The sequence below is a fragment of the Emydura macquarii genome, unplaced genomic scaffold (assembly GCF_026122565.2).
Source record: "Emydura macquarii macquarii isolate MOO-44397 ecotype Brisbane River unplaced genomic scaffold, CSIRO-AGI_Emac_v2 contig_554, whole genome shotgun sequence".
Lineage (NCBI taxonomy): Eukaryota > Metazoa > Chordata > Testudines > Chelidae > Emydura > Emydura macquarii.
Genome location: NW_027130691.1, coordinates 13,863,824 through 13,880,747, shown reverse-complemented (window position 1 = coordinate 13,880,747; position 16,924 = coordinate 13,863,824). Strand labels below are relative to the sequence as shown.

Below are 16,924 nucleotides of genomic sequence, written 5' to 3'. Positions count from 1 at the left end.
GGGCAGAAAGAGAGGCATAGAAAGGTGAAGTGACTTGTCCAAGGCCACACAAGAGATAAGTGGCAAAACTGGGATAGAACCCATGTCTCCTGAGTCCCAGTTCAGTGCCTTATCCACTAGATAACAACACTCACAACTCTGCAAAGTACCTTATTTCAAGAACAGCCCTGCTAGGGCTGGTTTCCACTTCATCTGGCTCACAAATACACTCTCAGTGAAGAAACCACCTATTTCCAACTCTTGTCCCCCACCCCAGCTTCCACCCCCACTTGTAATAATGAGCTTCAGTTTTTAACAGCATGTCCTACTCTGGAGATGTTGTATTTCCAGCTTTTAACATGATTTAGTGAGACAGTTTAGTGCAGAAGAAAAAAAGGAGAAGAGAAAAAGGAGAGACAGTCCCCTTAAGGCAGCAAAATTATGCTGCACTGATCTCAGAGGAACAGGGGCTCTTTTTCTGGTTCAGATGCATTCATCAGGACTCTGAGTTGTCTTTTAACAAGAAATCTCTCTTGCTGGCCCATGGCACAGTTCTATGGTCAAGACGACAAAAAATAAAGGAAGGAAACTTCAAAGAATTATAAGTTGCATTAACCCATTGGGGCAGGTGGTCAGAGTGCATCCCATGGCTGACAATTATGGCTTATATGCCGAACAAGCCTGATTCCCTCTTGTCAAAGATTTAAGACACAGACTGTAAGCTTTAGGGACGTGTACAGTTCATGATGAAAGACAACACTTCAGAGCTCTGTGCCTCCATCTGCAGTGAAAAGTGAGTGTGTATGGCAAGCATTTTTGTCCTGGAGAGAAAAAAATGGATAAAAGCAAAAAAACCCAACCTTATTTTCACTGTCATTTATTATTACAGTGACAATAATGCTTTGTATTCTATACTGTCCATATGACCTCTCAACAAAGGATCTCAAAGCACTTTATAAACATTCATTAATTAAACCTATCAACATGCTGGAGTGGCAAGTATTATCCCTCATTTGTAGACGTAGAAACTGAGGCCCAGAGGTTAAGCGATCACCCAGCAAGTATATGGCACAGCCGGACATATAGCTTAGGAATGTGGACTCCCAGCGAGGTACTCTATGCATCAGACTATACTGCCTGCCTAATTCAAAGTTTGGGCCTGATCCCAAGAGGTGTTGAGCATTCACAGATCAGACTGACTTCCAAATCATCCTTGACAGCTGTTCCATGCCCTGTCCAAAGTTGTAGTGCTGTGCTCAGTCTGATGCATAGTGGACAGGTGGTCATCTTATAAAACCACATCTGGCAACCCTGCAGTTTTCAGAGGTGCCAATGACTCAATGGACAATGACAATGAATTCCCATTTCACTTCTACAAATTAGTGCTCCAGGTCAGGACTGAAGCACATTGGTAGGGATTAATATGGGGAAGCTTGCACTGCAGCTATCCATGCTCCACTTGCTCTGGGGAAAGAAGATTTCACTCTCCAGGACCATTAATCTGGAACCTTTCACCAGCACTAAATCCACTAAAGAAACATCTATTTTAAGAAGTCCATTACATACTGCAGTACTCCCAGGTGCCTGAGGTTCAAGGGAGAACTCAGATCTCCAAAAATTAGGATCTCAGTTTCAAGGCTTATTGGTAATAAAAGCTCTCTTTGTTGCTCTGGCATGTTCCTGGTTATCTCATTGAAACAAATAGTGTAAGGCCGGCACTGCATGGACTGGCACCACTGATCATCAAGAAGAAAGGCCTTTAGGATATCTGCATTTACAACAGGGCATAATCATTTCCCACCAATGAAATGGCAGGAACAAAGGATTCACCTAACAGTGAATCAGCAGCTGAAGTGTACCCTATAGTATTAAAAAACACAACACCCCAAATGTCAATACACCAGCCAGATGGAGGTCCTGTTGGGTAATTAATGGGTGAAAGCTCCTCTGGCCTGGTGTAGCCTGACAAACAATCTGAATTTGTATCACAAACTCTCGCTCTTTTTCCTGCTCAGTCTCGCCTGTCCATCTGGATAGCATGGAACTTTGATCTAGCTCTCCCGTGCCCTTTGGTTTTTCAGGTCACTCCAGCTCCCCTCCCCCACCCCACCACTAGTGACTGGCTGGAAGAACCCTGCATGAAAAGAACAGGGTGCCAGAACAAATGGGCCCTTATTATGTGATTATTGATTTATTTGTAGGAAGGATGTACAATAGGGCCCTAGATAGTGAACATCCTAGTCCCTCTCCACCATGATCACAAGTCAGCTAAACAAATGGTTTCTTATGCCAGGAAACAGGGATTTATCATCACATCTGATTAAGGCCTCTGTGCTTTTTATTTTTAATTATTTTCTTGTGTGGGGTGTTTCATCTCTCTCTCTAGAAAGCTCAAAGCTGTCTATTTCACATCTGTGACCACTGAGGTCATTTTGGGTCAAGACACCTCCTCTCCTCTGCATAATGGTAAATGTTCCTGGGATACTGACTGCTACATAGTACATCTGTTGTCACACATTAACTTGTGTCAAAAGAGGGGCAAAACAGCAACAGCCTTCTGTTGTAATGAGGCGATGACAAACGTAACACAGGAACCATTAAACAAAAGATTCAGCATCTAAGACTTTTTATGAAGCTGAGCAACATGGTAAAAAGTTACATTTTACAATTTCTCCAGACATGGAAAAGTGAAAGTTGCCCATCTTAATACTTCCTTTCATTGTTAATGGGTTGGCAAACAAGAATGACACTAACAGATTTACTGTACAAAATGTATCCTTGATGTAATTCTATGGAAGTCAATGGTGTTACATCAAGAATAAACCTGACCTAACCTGTTTAAAAAAAAAAAAAAAAAAGAGTCATGTAAAAAAAGCTAACAATGCAGACAACATAGAATTTGCTAGCTAAAAGATTAACCTCTACAGAATTCTAACTGCTCTTCAACAAGAAAAAAAATGGAATGATAATATATTAAAAGAAAAGCATTACCAACCGTGAGTGCTTAAAATGGTATCAATCTGAGCAGCACAAACTTTGGCAAAACAATGCTTGAAGTGCACCCCTCAGTGACCCAGCTTAATTTTTAATTATTGCTTTTTGCTGGGCCTGTAACCTCTTGCAATCCTCCCTCCCCCACACTTTAAGAACTGTTAACACAGCAGGTTTGCAAAGAAGGGCACAGTGTGAATGCCTGCAAGAGAAGTGTGCACCCATTGCACCGTTTATGCATGCAAATCAGAAAATTGTATGTTTAACTAATCCTTTGCTTGCACAATTACCGCTGTGTTGGGTGCATGCATTACTTGCACCTTTGAAAATTTAGGATTTGAGTCAAGTTTGGTATCTTATTAATGGAGTTTGAAATGTAAATCCTTGAAACTCACCTTATCTCTGCCCATATGGCATCACCAAGGCTTCATCATTTAATGGTGGTTTTAATTTGCATATGTGAGAGAGAAAACTCTGATCACGTAGCAGGACTTATAATATTTACCTGTGTCAGAATTTAGTGCCGTTCAAGCTTCTCCACTTAGATCTACCAATGCTACTCAATCTGGCCCTGCAACACAACTGCTACGTCAATCCTGAGCAGACTCTGCTCACAGTCTCAACCTATGGCAAACAAGTGTGTACCAAGATCTAGGAAGAAGCTAAAGATGAGCCACAAAATTCAGATCTGGACTGAAACTTTCCTAAAGCCTGGTGGTGTGTGGATCTATAGTAAAATAAACGGTAATAGTTTTCAGCCGCAGTGATGTAAATAAATATCAGTGAGTAGATGACTCAAAGCTGTCAAGCACCCTGCACATGATGGAGAGCAATTCAAAGACTCATGTTGCTGAGTGGCTTTGAGATATGAAGAGAGAAAAAATGCCCTCAGATTTCAATAACTGCAGGAGCTAACAACACTGCTAAAACTTTAACATAACCCTCTAAATTAGATCATTGGGCCATAATTTCATGCATGATCACAGAAGTTTTGTTTTGTTGAGAGAGAACTGTATGGGATAGGGGTCTTACAGGTTTGGCACTTAAGGTGGAAAAATGACAAATGGTCCACCCCCACTCTTTGCTAATTTTTTTCCTGACAAAACTTTTATAATTTTGTGAAAACATCTGCAAATGTACTAATGTCACACACTCACCAGCAGTTTTCACGTTTCACGTTCAACATTTAAAGTTTGCAGAACTTGGAAAGAGAGAATTTCTAGCACATACAGCCTCTAAGGAGGCCAGCTATCATTGGTGCCTGGAATCAGCCTGTGACACACACAAGTAACAACAACCAAAAAGCCTTTCCTTGGCTAGCCCCTATTCCTACACAGTAGTGAGGTAAACGAACTCCCTCTTGGTCCTCTTGAAATAACCTTTTCATGCTATAATTTCTTATTAATGAGCTTCATTTTCCTCCTTCAAGGCATTTGTCTCTCCCTAGTAGTCATTATTGCTCTGAAATGTTTTTATTCTGTAGTTCAATACAGGGAACGCTGCAGAACAGCATTACTTACTGGCTGTGCATACAAAGCCATAATGTCAGCCTTCTTGCACAACAGAGCAGAACCATTCATAGAATAATGCTTTCAATTGTACACAACACTCTTCTCTACAAGGCTGTTCCTTAAATATTTTTTATCCAAAGTATTCAACCAAGAGTAAAATTATCCTATAGGAAGCTGAGCAACAAGCCAAGTCGCCTTGTATCACCAATAGATTGAGTTCTAAAGGGAGGGCTTGGTATATTTAAAAATGTATCACTACAATTCCCAAAGGAAATCTGAACAGACCTCGTCTCTTAGCAACGCCCAGTGTACATCACAGGTAACTCTCATTAATACTAATGGGAGCTATGGACTAGATAGAATCCTGCAATATACTGAGCATCTTAAGCTTCACTTTGGAGGATTGAATCCTATAGATATAAATGTTCTGCACGTTAGTGGGTGAAAAGATGTTTGAATCCTTGGGAAAATAATACAGATATACAAATATTCCTTAGTTTTTAAAAAAAACAGGATTTGCTTGTATTATAGCAGAGTGGCAGCTCTGATACTTCATCAATAAGCCCTCTCGTTAAGACATTTGTTACAAATCTACCACCTGGAAGGGAAAAAACCCAGTCTTATACCAATACAAGGGGGCTGTGAAAATTAACATAATCATTGCAAGTCTGTGACAATGTGAGGTTGTTCTTTTTGACAACACTACGTGGCAAGACTGAAGTCACTGGCTTTCTGTTAAATTCAATTCCTGTTACACACTAAAGGCTTTTGGTGGTTTCATACAGTGAAGGAGTTTCTTGTTCTCATGCTAAGATAAGAAAAGGAAAGTGTTTCTCCAAAGCACTTACCTTTATTTGCTGCAGGAGAAAACAGCTTCTCGGAGCTTAAAGAAGCCTGAAAACAAAACAGAAAGAGGGTTATTGATTCTAAAAGAGAACATAGGTCTAACAATACACCGTCTTTACAAAATGAGTGTTATCATTATAACTGCAGTTACACATTGCAACTGGAGGGTGCAATGTTGTGCTATTTAAGAATAAGCAGGAGTCTTAAGCAGAGGAAAGAAAAGCATATAAAAACACTGTCCTGTTCTCACTCAAATACATCCTCCTGTCTTTTTTATTCAGGCAACCATGCAACACACAAGCTATTTTATTCATGATTCTTCATATGAAATGGCTATCAAGCTGAAGTAACAACATTTCAAAGTCTCTCGTGTTGAAAATAAGCTGCCTCTCTTACTGAATACGCAAATCGTAGTTGTGTAGTGACAATACAAGTTACAGCTATATGCATCTGCACAAATAGAGGTGTTACATATATTATATCAAATCACAGACACATGCTTCTATGCACTGAGCTGGTTATGAAATAAAGCAATTTCCCTTCTATAAGAATCCTGTCTCTTTGTAAACTGGGTTGCATTATACTGTTTGAACTCCATCCTGTGCTTGTACTCCTCACAGCTCTGGGAAGTAGTTAAGAAATCCAATTAACCTAAGCCTTGTAAACAGCTTCATGATAATCGGGGTCACTGTGTTGCAGCCATGATGATAATGACAGACATTTAAAAAACCCTTCATGGTAAATAAAGCTTTTATTAGTTAATTTGGTGACTTTTTTCTAGCCATCAAAGCACCAATCTACTTCAGCATAAACAAATTTATCATTTATCACTAGCTCATCATTATCTGGTCAATAAAGGGTCCATAGAGAATGACAAGCTAATTTTTGGGCAAATGGGCTTTATCAACACATCACTAATCTCAGTGTGATAACTGAGAATATTTTCTCCAAGTTTGCGTCAAACTGAATAAAAAATATGACACAGAGAGAATAAAGCTGAAGAAGATAAATATAAAAAAACCCCACATCCCCAACACTGCTTTAAAAAATAATTAATTCAACTCAGGTCTGAATTTAGCTGATTTTCTTTTTGATTTTACTGATTTTATTCTAAGGTGCCCAGGGAGGTTTGCATGATAAGTACACTATGAATTGTATTGCATTGATACTTATTTTAGTTAGCGATTCAGAAAAAGACAGTAAAAATGCAAGAAGATCTGCAGCAGATATAAGAAGAAAGAGTCATCTCTACCAGTATTATTTCTAAAGAACACAAAGTAACAATCTGTAGTGATCATATTGAATGCATATGTACTAAAAAAGAGAAAGGGAAGACAACACAAAACCATGATGAGGTTGAGACAAAAACCCAGATAATAAGTAAGGAAGTTCTCAGTTGAGCCTGCCTCAGATCAGTCTGAGTGTGTATGGTCATTGCATACCCTCTCAAAATGATCCTAAAACTCTGGGAGATGATGGATCAAATTCTGCTTTGAATTACATTGTATCACCTTCACTGCAAGAGTGGAGGGGAGGGCAAAATTTACACTTTGGCTATTTATTTACTGCTACGTATAACACTGAAATGGCAGCAGTGTAAATAGTGTATAAATAGCCAACTCTGAATTTATTATCCATTAGTAAGACCATCTTCCACATATTATCAAACAACATCCAGCATCATCATCAGAAAATAGGAATGAATCTGAGCCAAAACCCTGGGTCTAAACATTGTAGGATATTTGAAATTTGGGCTGAATAGTGCAACTCAGACATGTATCTAAAACTAGTAACACATAAATATAAGATTGGCCTCAAAGCGCTTCATAAACTTTAGGCCTCATAACGCTTGCTGGCGGCGGGTAAATAAGATTATCCCACTTTACAGATAGGGAAACTAGCAAACAGAAGCCTCTGACTTGACAAAGTCACAGACAGTCGGTGCCAGAGCAGGGAATCTTGAAACTTAATTCCCTGTTCTAACCATAAGGATGGCTCCTTTCCCCATAATTCAGCAAAGAAAGATAATACAGTCTTACATTGTCACCACAAAAGTCAGATCATCAGCTAAAGAGCTCATCAATACAGTATAAAGTTATGCCAGAATTTAAGAGAAATAAGCAAGAAATTTCAGGTTAAAGAGAAAGTAAAGATCTGCGATTAATACACGGAGAACAGCAGAGAAAAAACTCGTTGCAAATTTGGGGTTGAGTGTCAGAGTCAGCATATAAGGAACAACGTTTTCAGCACCACAGCCACAGTTATTAGACATAAACCTTCATACCTAGTATTTACATTAAGTTTTGCATACATTCATGGAGATCTTTGCCTCCGGATCAGTACTCTCTTTGGCTAAAGGACTGTTTCTGAAACAGTCAATCCCTACACTACAGTTTATTCCAGGACTATTATTATTCCTTATTACTCTAAAGTCAATGAGGAAATTGGGAAAGGCAGAAATGAGGCAGAATCTGAATACATCATTCAATTCCATCACTCACCCTCTAAAGAAAACAGACACAAAAACCTATGGATCTGAGCAAGACAACTGAGTGCAAAAATCTAGCAAACCAAAGCATATGCTAAAGCAATTGCCCTCCCACATTTTCTGCTGTTTCAAGCAATTCATTTGCATATGTTTCAGAAGGGATTTAAAAAAAAAACCAAAAAAACCCACCACCCTGGAATTCCTCCCCTGAGAGCAATTCAGCCAGTTAGAGTCCTTTACATGGATGGCTCAAGCCATCCAGGAATTCATGTGTGTGTGTGTTTGGTTTAGGAGCATGAAGCTAAGGGATTTCCTTTCCTCCTTTCACTGCCCACCTGAAGCAGAGTCTCAGGAATGGGGGAGGACAGTCTCAGGGTTACAAAGCAGAATGATTTGTGTACCTCTGGAGTATTTTTTCTGTTTACCAGATTTTTTTTCATCACTGGATAATGCAGACAGACATTCTCAGCCTGAAGCCTACAGACTGAACACACTCCTAGTCTTGCTTGTGCATTTGGTGCCTGTCTCCTCCTCTTAACTACTCTTCCCTTTCATTTGCACTGGATACACCACAGCCAGAGGAAGATATGTTTTGTTAAAGCTGTCACTTTGGTAAGACCTCTTTCTCTATGAGATAGAGTGCGCTACATTTTTCACGTGTTGCAGACTCTTTCCCTGCCTCTCCCGCCCCAAAGTGAGCATGCACACTCACTCACACACACACACACACACACACACACACACACACACACACACACACACACACACACACACACAGGATAGTAGAGTCTTCAAGGTGGCTCACACAGCTGAATCACAAAACTTCTTAAAATCCTTCCAGCCCCTATTTAAGGGAGGCTGCAAATTTGTACCATGCCTTTTTTTTTTACTTATTCATCAGAGCTGCTGACAACTGCCAATTCACTGCTGCTATTTTGATCTTATTTCCTTCCCCCTGCACCCCACCCCACCCCACCCCACCCTCCTACCTTCCCCAGTCCTAAAGAGAAAAAGTATCCACCCAGCTCTGTGGCTTAACTTTAAATGGTGTTGAAATTACTACACATAATACACATAAAACTACTCCCCCCACCTTGGAAATAAAAAAATAAAACCCATGCTGTTTCCCCATTGTCTTGCTCCCTGTGCACACAAACTCACAGCAAACAGAACACACTATGGCTCACATTTTCAGCTCCTGCTAACAGAAGGCTCAGCAAAGGCAGTTTTTGTTTTAATAATGGAAGGTGGAAACCACAAATGATGCAGCACTCCCTTTCTCCCTGAAGACAAATACTGAGGTATAATAAAATCCATGCCTCATTTATCCTGATTCCTGCTAACACAGAACAGCTGAAAGGTGTATCCCTTTTTCAGATTAATAATTTAAGGTTTATATATAACAAAGAACAATAACTTCACACAAAAGACAGCACAATAAAACTATGTCAGGCCTCCCAGTAGTTACTGATTTTTTTCCCCTCCAGCCTAAAAAATTGTTAACAGGGAATCAATGCTTGCTTGGCATTGAAAATAAAGGCCATATAGATCTTCCTGGAGCAGAAAACACCGGTTTCCCAATCCAGAATTGATCCATCAGACAACATAACTCTACTGGTAAACTGGTCCCAGTCCTGATGCTTCAAGCATCCGACCACAAGGCACTTTTCTGCTAGATAGTTCCAAATGTTGGGCTCACAAATAGCAAAACTCTATGGTGATAAGGGCCAGGTGGACTGGTTCTGTACATGCAAGAACCAAACCTTTGTCCAAACTCAGACTCATTCCTCTTTGGGTGAGAGAAGAAAGAAAGTTTTAAAATGTAGCTTAATTTTCATATTTGCAAAGGCTGCACACCTTCCATTGCAGCTAGGATTCAACCTCAAGATAGGCTATTCTCACGACATTGCTCACCCGGCTGAAACCAAGCACTGGAAATCTCACAAAAAAGCCTCTTCTTGGGAGGCTTCCAAACTAAAAGGATGGATTTGTTTAGAGAAGCCTCAGGGCAGACCTACAAACCTTTGGAGGTTCACCAATAACCAGGATGTCTCTTATTGATTTTCATTCTTCTCTTGCTCTCTTTCCTCTGATTTCACCCACCTCTTCTGACCTCTTCTGACCAATGTTAATCATTTTGCCCAGCGCCACAAGAAAAATCAATCTGAGGTGCAAAGCTTGTGATCTACTTTTGCTTGAAATCTTCTAGATAGTATTATGGTTGATGGGGACAGGGCTAATTAACTGACCAAGAGGGAATCTTATGCAGCTGTGCTGAGGGATTAAGCAAGAAGAAACAGGATACACAACACACACTCCAGCTACATTTTGCTTTTTGATCATCCTTGGACTGTGAAGACAGTGTCCCTATGTGACCTTTGCATAGAATTTATGGTCTAGATTTTCAAACGTGCTCAGAACCCAACAGCTCCCACTTGGGCATGGAAATAATGGAAGCGGCTGGGTATGCTACACTTCTGAAAAAGATTTTTAGATGCCTAAATGGGAAATAAGCTCTTTTGAAAATCTGGCCACCCACCTCCAACACAAGGCTGCATCTATTTAAATTAAATGAAATGTAAATTCGGACTGGTGCAATATTGGCAAAAGAATGATTGTGCTGATCTATCTCAAACACAATACAAAAACTTCTGCTGTGCTGCAGATCAGATAACACACTGTGGTGAAATCTGCACTACGAACTACTCTCAACAGGCAACTCCTTGATAAAGTGACCGCCTTAAAATATCCTAAAGGTTTCCAGCACAATTCTAACCTTTCATTAAAGGCCATTTCTATGAGCAACTGAGAGGTGTTGGGCTCTTGGGGTGAAGGTTCACTTAACAGAGGCTTCACTAGTAACAAGAAGCTTCTTGGACTATCTTCTGTTACTGCCAAATGTCAGGCAATGCCCCAAAGTCAAGTTAATTGACATACGTAGTATGTTCATGCAGTAATATTGCTGTCATAGAAAAGGGCACTTCACAGCACACCTTTTTTCTATTAAAAAAGGCATCACCTCTGCCCCTTTTCCACTTGAACATTTTTATTGTCCAGTTGCCCCTGAACTTGAAATGAACATGAATTTTCCCATGTTTAACTTCTTGGTCCATGCCCCAGCATCCTCAGTGTTGGCACAGTTCTGGGAATAGAGTCAGGGGCACATGGCTGGGGAGCCTGACTGCACAGGATACTGGGCCCAATTCACTGCTCTTTGTGTAGTGATTTATACCAGTGAAAAGTGGACATAAAATGCTACCTGATCAGAATAGCAAGGTAACATTTTACACCCAGTTTGCACATACGTACACAAGTGCATAAGGTGCAGGACAATGGTGAATCAACTCCATCATTTTTAATTTAAGTCCTATAGTTGTGGCTATTATTTCACCCTTACCCCCTTGGCAACAGAATAGTGGGTTTTACATAAAAACAAAAAACTAACAACATTTTGAACCCAGAGCACTTTCCACACCTCTTTACAGTCATTTTGAAGGTAATTGAATTATTTTGGATTAAACAGTGCCTGTAATTCTGAAACACATGCCACTCAGATCCCTCGGTTTGCTGCACACAGGTGCCCTCCTTTCCCTGCTGGAAGAGAAGTCTTTGCTGACATGATGCTCTGGAAGCAGCAGGATGCCTGACCTACAAGCATGTCTGTTACCAGAGCCGCAGGGCAGAGGCTGGCTAACTCCTCTTCCTCCCTGCCCCCTCCTATCTATCCCCTCCCACGCATATCTCCCAGAGAGCATCTACAGCCCACTGTTTCCCTTTCCTATTCCCTTTATTAGCCATGCTTTTGTGTTTCAGCTTCCTCCCGGAGGAAAAGGCCAAACTCCCTCTTCTCCCCAGCCTTGCTCCATAGCACTGGCTTTGTCTCTGGATAATATAAGTAAATAAATAAATGCATTTAAAAAAAAAAAAAAAAAAAAAAAGGTCAGAAAGTTCATGGGGCTATGACAAGACTGGTCCTACAGCTGTGGAAAGCCCATTCAGCTGTTCTCAGAGACACTGAGCAGAGAGGAGCATTTCTAGCTGTCCTTGTTAAACACAGCCAAGAAAGCTTCACTTTACATTTAGCCTGTATGTCCTTAGTTACTTTAAATGAAATTACACTATGGGGTAATATTCTCTCTCATCTCAGTACCCTTTTCGCTGAGACTACCTCTAAAAGTACTGCTGGTCATCCCAGTTTTACACTCCTGACTGTTTTCCTTTCTAATTGGCACTGGTATTTTCTTTATTACATGCCCATCCACTCTGTCTTTCAGATCTTCCACACCAAAGACATGTCAGGTAATCAGTGGAAAAGCCAGAAGTTCAGGAGGTGAAACAGAAATTGCTTTCTTTTCTCCTCCAACTCTTTCTAGTAGGAAATTATTTTAAATTGTGATAAATGGCAAGATTACACTCAGCTTTTCTTTGGGCTCTCTTAGTTATCTCCTGCTGCTAGGAGCACCAGCTTTGTCTCTGGATAATATTTGTCTATGAATTATAATGAGGGGAGAGTGTTCTGGACTTCTCATTTGACCAGGCTGTGTTCTCCCTCTGTAGATTAGTGATGGAAAAGACTCACTATGTTAAGGTCAGCTAATCCACACCCCAACCAATAAGAACTATTCCTTATGATGCATGTTTCCAGTGTTGTGTTCAGTCTGCTTTGAAAGATCTCAAATTATGGAGCTTTCAGACCTTCTCTTGAAAGACTGCTCCTCGACAAGAGCTCACTGTCAGGAAGGCTTTTCTGATATTCAGCCTGTATTTACACTATCTAAAGTTTATTTGATGATTCCCCCATCCCCACGCTGATAAATAACCACAGAATTCAGCTTTCATTACAAAACGTAGGAGGAAACTTGTATGTGACTAGGAAAGGTTGGGAACATTGTTCAACACACCACTACGCTGGTTTGTATTATTGTCATTACAGCTTGCAGCTATCAAGCCAGACTATCTATTTGGCTGGGACACAGATTTTTATTTGTGTTAAATCAAAGGAATGGAAAGTGCTCTCTGAAGAACTACCTAAACCTTCTTATAATTCAAAGGCTGCATCACAGAGAGGAGCAATGGGGGAAGGGCAGGGAATGTTTTGCAAATGACAGGTGGCAGACTGTTGTTAGGTACCCACCAAATTACTCTGTTTCTCCCAGGGCTGGGTTGGCATTTCATTATCCCAGCTCTCCTGGAAGGATGCAGACATAAATTCACACCTCATGTCCTGGTTTCCATCAAACTGAGTAAGAATGCAAATGCTGGCACCAATGGGGAATGCCAAGCAAGGCTTGGCAAACTAGAATAAACTCCCAACTGTGGTCCTTGCCAGCTACCTGCATTTATCATTGTAATGACCTGCCAGACAGGACTTGGCAACCAAGGGAAAGAAGAATGGGAGGGGGAGGGAGAGGAACAGCCAGATCTGCACTGCCAAGCAATTCATTTCTGTAGCTCCTGCCATCATTGTAAGGGCAACCTTAATTTTATTTTCTCTTTTAACCAATTACAGGTCACCCAAATCCCGCCTGGAACCTTCAGCAACACAAACTGCTCCAAATCACATTCCAGAGGCCAAGAGGATTTGCAAGACATCTGATTTCATATAAAGGTTACTGTCTGAGAACGGCTGCAATTCAAAAAGGCTCCAAAAAACAATCTGCATTGGCAAGCAATGAAGGAACAGCGTCTGTGATCTGTCACATGTTGTCATCTGTCCTCAGATAACGGGAGTATTATCATCAGTGAGGTTAACGATGGAAGAGTTATTAGGATTCATCTGAACTAAGGAGCGGATACAAATTCAATAAAATATTTTCCCCCTCAACTTTTAGGAACATGTAACTGATTACATAAAAAATTAAATTAATATATGTAAAAAGAATGAGAATATTGGACTTTAATCACCATGGCTAGATAAACAGAGTAAATGCTTCTCATTTTGTCCTTGACTCCAACTTGCCTAGTTATCCTACAGTGCATGGAACGTAAGATCGTGCCTAGTTCTTTCAGAGATTGCTGCAATACTTCATGGTTCTGAATTTTCTGGCTTTTAAGCTGAAGTAAGAGGAAAAGTTCTCTTAACATGGTCTGTGTATAGGCTGGGCACATACTCACATACAGCATGGCATTTTATATACATGCACTCACACCTACATTATCTATGTTTCAGGAACACACAAAATAACTTACTGATGCCCATTCAGATATTTTGCATTCCCTTTGCATCCAGCCATTTTGTGCAAGTTACACTCCCTGCTAAAGTCTCATACTGAGTTAGTGCCAATCCATATCTAAAGAATCAGACCAATTGCAGTAAAAATTGGGTAGTGAAATTTGTGTGATGCACAAAAGGGTTTGTGTAGCTCTACTAGCCAGTATCACAGCATATGCACATGTTGGACTAGATGAGCTCCTGAAGTCCCTTCCAACCCTAATCTTCTCCTATGATTCTTCTACGTTCACCAGGCACACACACTTCTGGTAGAAGCTTCATTGTCTTACATGAGATCTGATTCTTATCTGGCTTATTTTCTGGGTTAGGTGCTCATGGAGTTTATAAAGGGAAAGGCTCTTGTCCACTACTATTGAAATCTGCTATATTATCAACACCACCAGAAAAGGAGCTTCTTTGCAGAAGGCTCTTTTTTGTTGTTGTTTCTAATTCACTGCTCCAAAATATTTCTTGGCTGTATCCCAAGGCTGCAGCCTTATCTGCCCATCCCCCATGGCAGACGTACAGCAGCTGTTGAGGCTTATCATGGCTGCCTGTCCACCGAGTTTACAAATTAACACCCTATCGAGGCTGCACAAGGGCTGATTAATCAGAGAGAGGCAGTCTGAGGGCCTTTATCACGTTAAGCGGCTGCTGGGAGAGAAGTCACAAATCTCTCAGGAGGCCTGAGATGCTTTACAAATGAAAGAGCAGGAGGAGGAAGAGAAGATAGATGCAATAGGAAGGGAAGCAGATAGTTTAGAGATAGTGATGGTGGAGGCAATGGATTGGGGAGGTGGGAATGGGCTGGAGGGGAACGTCAGTACATTATGACAGCTAAAAAAAGATAATTAACAGCCTATACCTCATGATTCTAGCTTTCCCTCCCCAGGCTATAATTTAGCCTATTACTCCTTTGCACCAGAGGACAATAAACATTTATTATGTTAAACACATAACTGTGCTGCACAAAAGCACGGTTCTTTCTCAGGTCCACTCCTTTCACAGCTGTTCAAACCAAGGGAAGGAAGGGGCATTTGAAGGGGGAGGGGCACGCCACTTGTGTATGGAAAATAATTCAGTTTGGTCACAGTCAGCCTCCTCCATTTCACCCAATGTTGTGGCATGCTGGGTGGGTTTCTAGACAACTGGGAGCATGTCCCAGACAATCTTCGAGGGGTGAAGAACACTAACACTTAAGAGGGTGATATGATGTTGCATTTCCTCTTTGATACACTGGAGGTTTATCATTCAGCAGAGATAGGCTTGAGCTGCCAAGCTCATGCGCACAGCTGAACTTTCCCCCAAATTTGGGGGGTGTTCAGATTCAGTTTTTGGTTTGGCCCACTCTAGAGATAAGGGGCCAGTTACAACATTCAGACCCATCTCTATAATTTAAATTCAGTGGCCCAATATTCAAACACGGATGCCTCAACAGGATGCTGAAATCCAACATTGCAAGATTTGTGGTTAAAGAGATAAAACTCCTTTCCCTCTGGTGTTCACCCATTAATTCCACAGCTCTATGTTTGGTTCGGTGTGAAGAGGACGCAGCGCTTGGTTAGTGCTTAACATATACACAAAGCATATTTGAACCATGCTGGCAGCTATATTCCAGGAATACACTCAGTCCCGTTGCCAAGCACAATGGGTACATCATCATAAAGATGTGATCAGCGTGTGGGGATGAATGCACGCAATGTTACTTTCTTGCTCCTGGAGTTGCTGGCAGCAGCTGCAATCAGGATTTGCAGTGAGAGAGTAACTGATGTAGGTTTTGCTGCACATGTAATTTTTCCTTCTTTTTACCTCAGTAACTCCTAAACATTCCTTATTAAGACATTTATTGGAAAGTTCCCCATCCTATCAACAAAGCGTGTAGGAGAGGTTCTTATTACAATGGGCATACTATATGGCCCATGAATCATACTGGAATAGTGCTGGTCCTACCCATTCTGAGGACTTCATCTATTGTGTCCTGGCAGAGGGAGAGGAGCAGTGGCAGATATGACTATTCTAAGTGGCCAGTGGTTGCAGGTCTTTTCTTTCTTTACATCAAAGTTATTGGCAGTACCCTCCGTAGCCCCCAGCTCCATGCCTGTCCTAGAACAATGCCAACACTCTGAAATCACGAGTCAGGCTCCCACAAATCCTAAGATTAGTTTAAAAACCATACAATTTTAAAAATAATAAAACACTGGATTCATTTCCTTTTATTTTTCTCAGAATTTTGAGCCTTTAGGGGATGCATTTTCAAGCTTTCACCACAACCATGATGGCTAGAAGCCTGCATTTTAAAAAAGCAAGTTGAGATTCTCATGCAATAATATGACACTAGCTTTAAGAAAATCAGAAACAAAAAATCATGAGTCATGATAAAATTGTGAGAAGTGGTAACACTGTGAAGTGCTCTCTGTCCTGGCTCCTTTTTATTAAACAAACCAAAAAAACCCAAATCATCTCTGGATGAGAAATTTCTTTCAGCATAGCAGACTCCTGCAGATTTAACGCAATAGGATGATTTTAATGAGCAACCACCTTCATCTTGCTTGGAGGATCTGCAAGGTCAGGATGCATACATCCCATGGCCATTTTGAACCTCAAGGCTAGTTATTTCCAAACAACACAGGACAAAGCAAAGCATAACAAACAGGAAATGAGGACTGTATATTGCAGTGAAAAATATATACACAAATAAAGAGCATGAGCAGCTATCTTCTCATCCTCTTGTTCCTTTATGTAGGCCCTTTTCTGAACCAGTGTGGTTATGTTGCTACTGATTACTGTAGGAATCAAGGCTTATATGTAACGCACTATGCTAACAGAGTGGGAATGGGAGAGTGGATTGTGAATATTAGCCCAGAAAAAGAAGCCAGCTTCTCTGCTCTACAGCTCTCT

The 16,924-nt window shown here is 40.8% G+C and overlaps 1 protein-coding gene across 10 annotated transcripts in view; it reads right to left on the bottom strand.

Annotated features, from left to right (window-relative positions):
- Positions 1 to 16,924, bottom strand: part of FBRSL1 (fibrosin like 1) — a 690,776-nt gene that overhangs the window by 63,506 nt on the left and 610,346 nt on the right. For all 10 annotated transcript variants that reach the window (XM_067539808.1, XM_067539803.1, XM_067539799.1 and 7 more), the window contains one exon: positions 5,330 to 5,375. In XM_067539808.1, the coding sequence (XP_067395909.1) occupies positions 5,330 to 5,375 (46 nt within the window). The remainder of the gene's footprint in view (positions 1 to 5,329; positions 5,376 to 16,924) is intronic.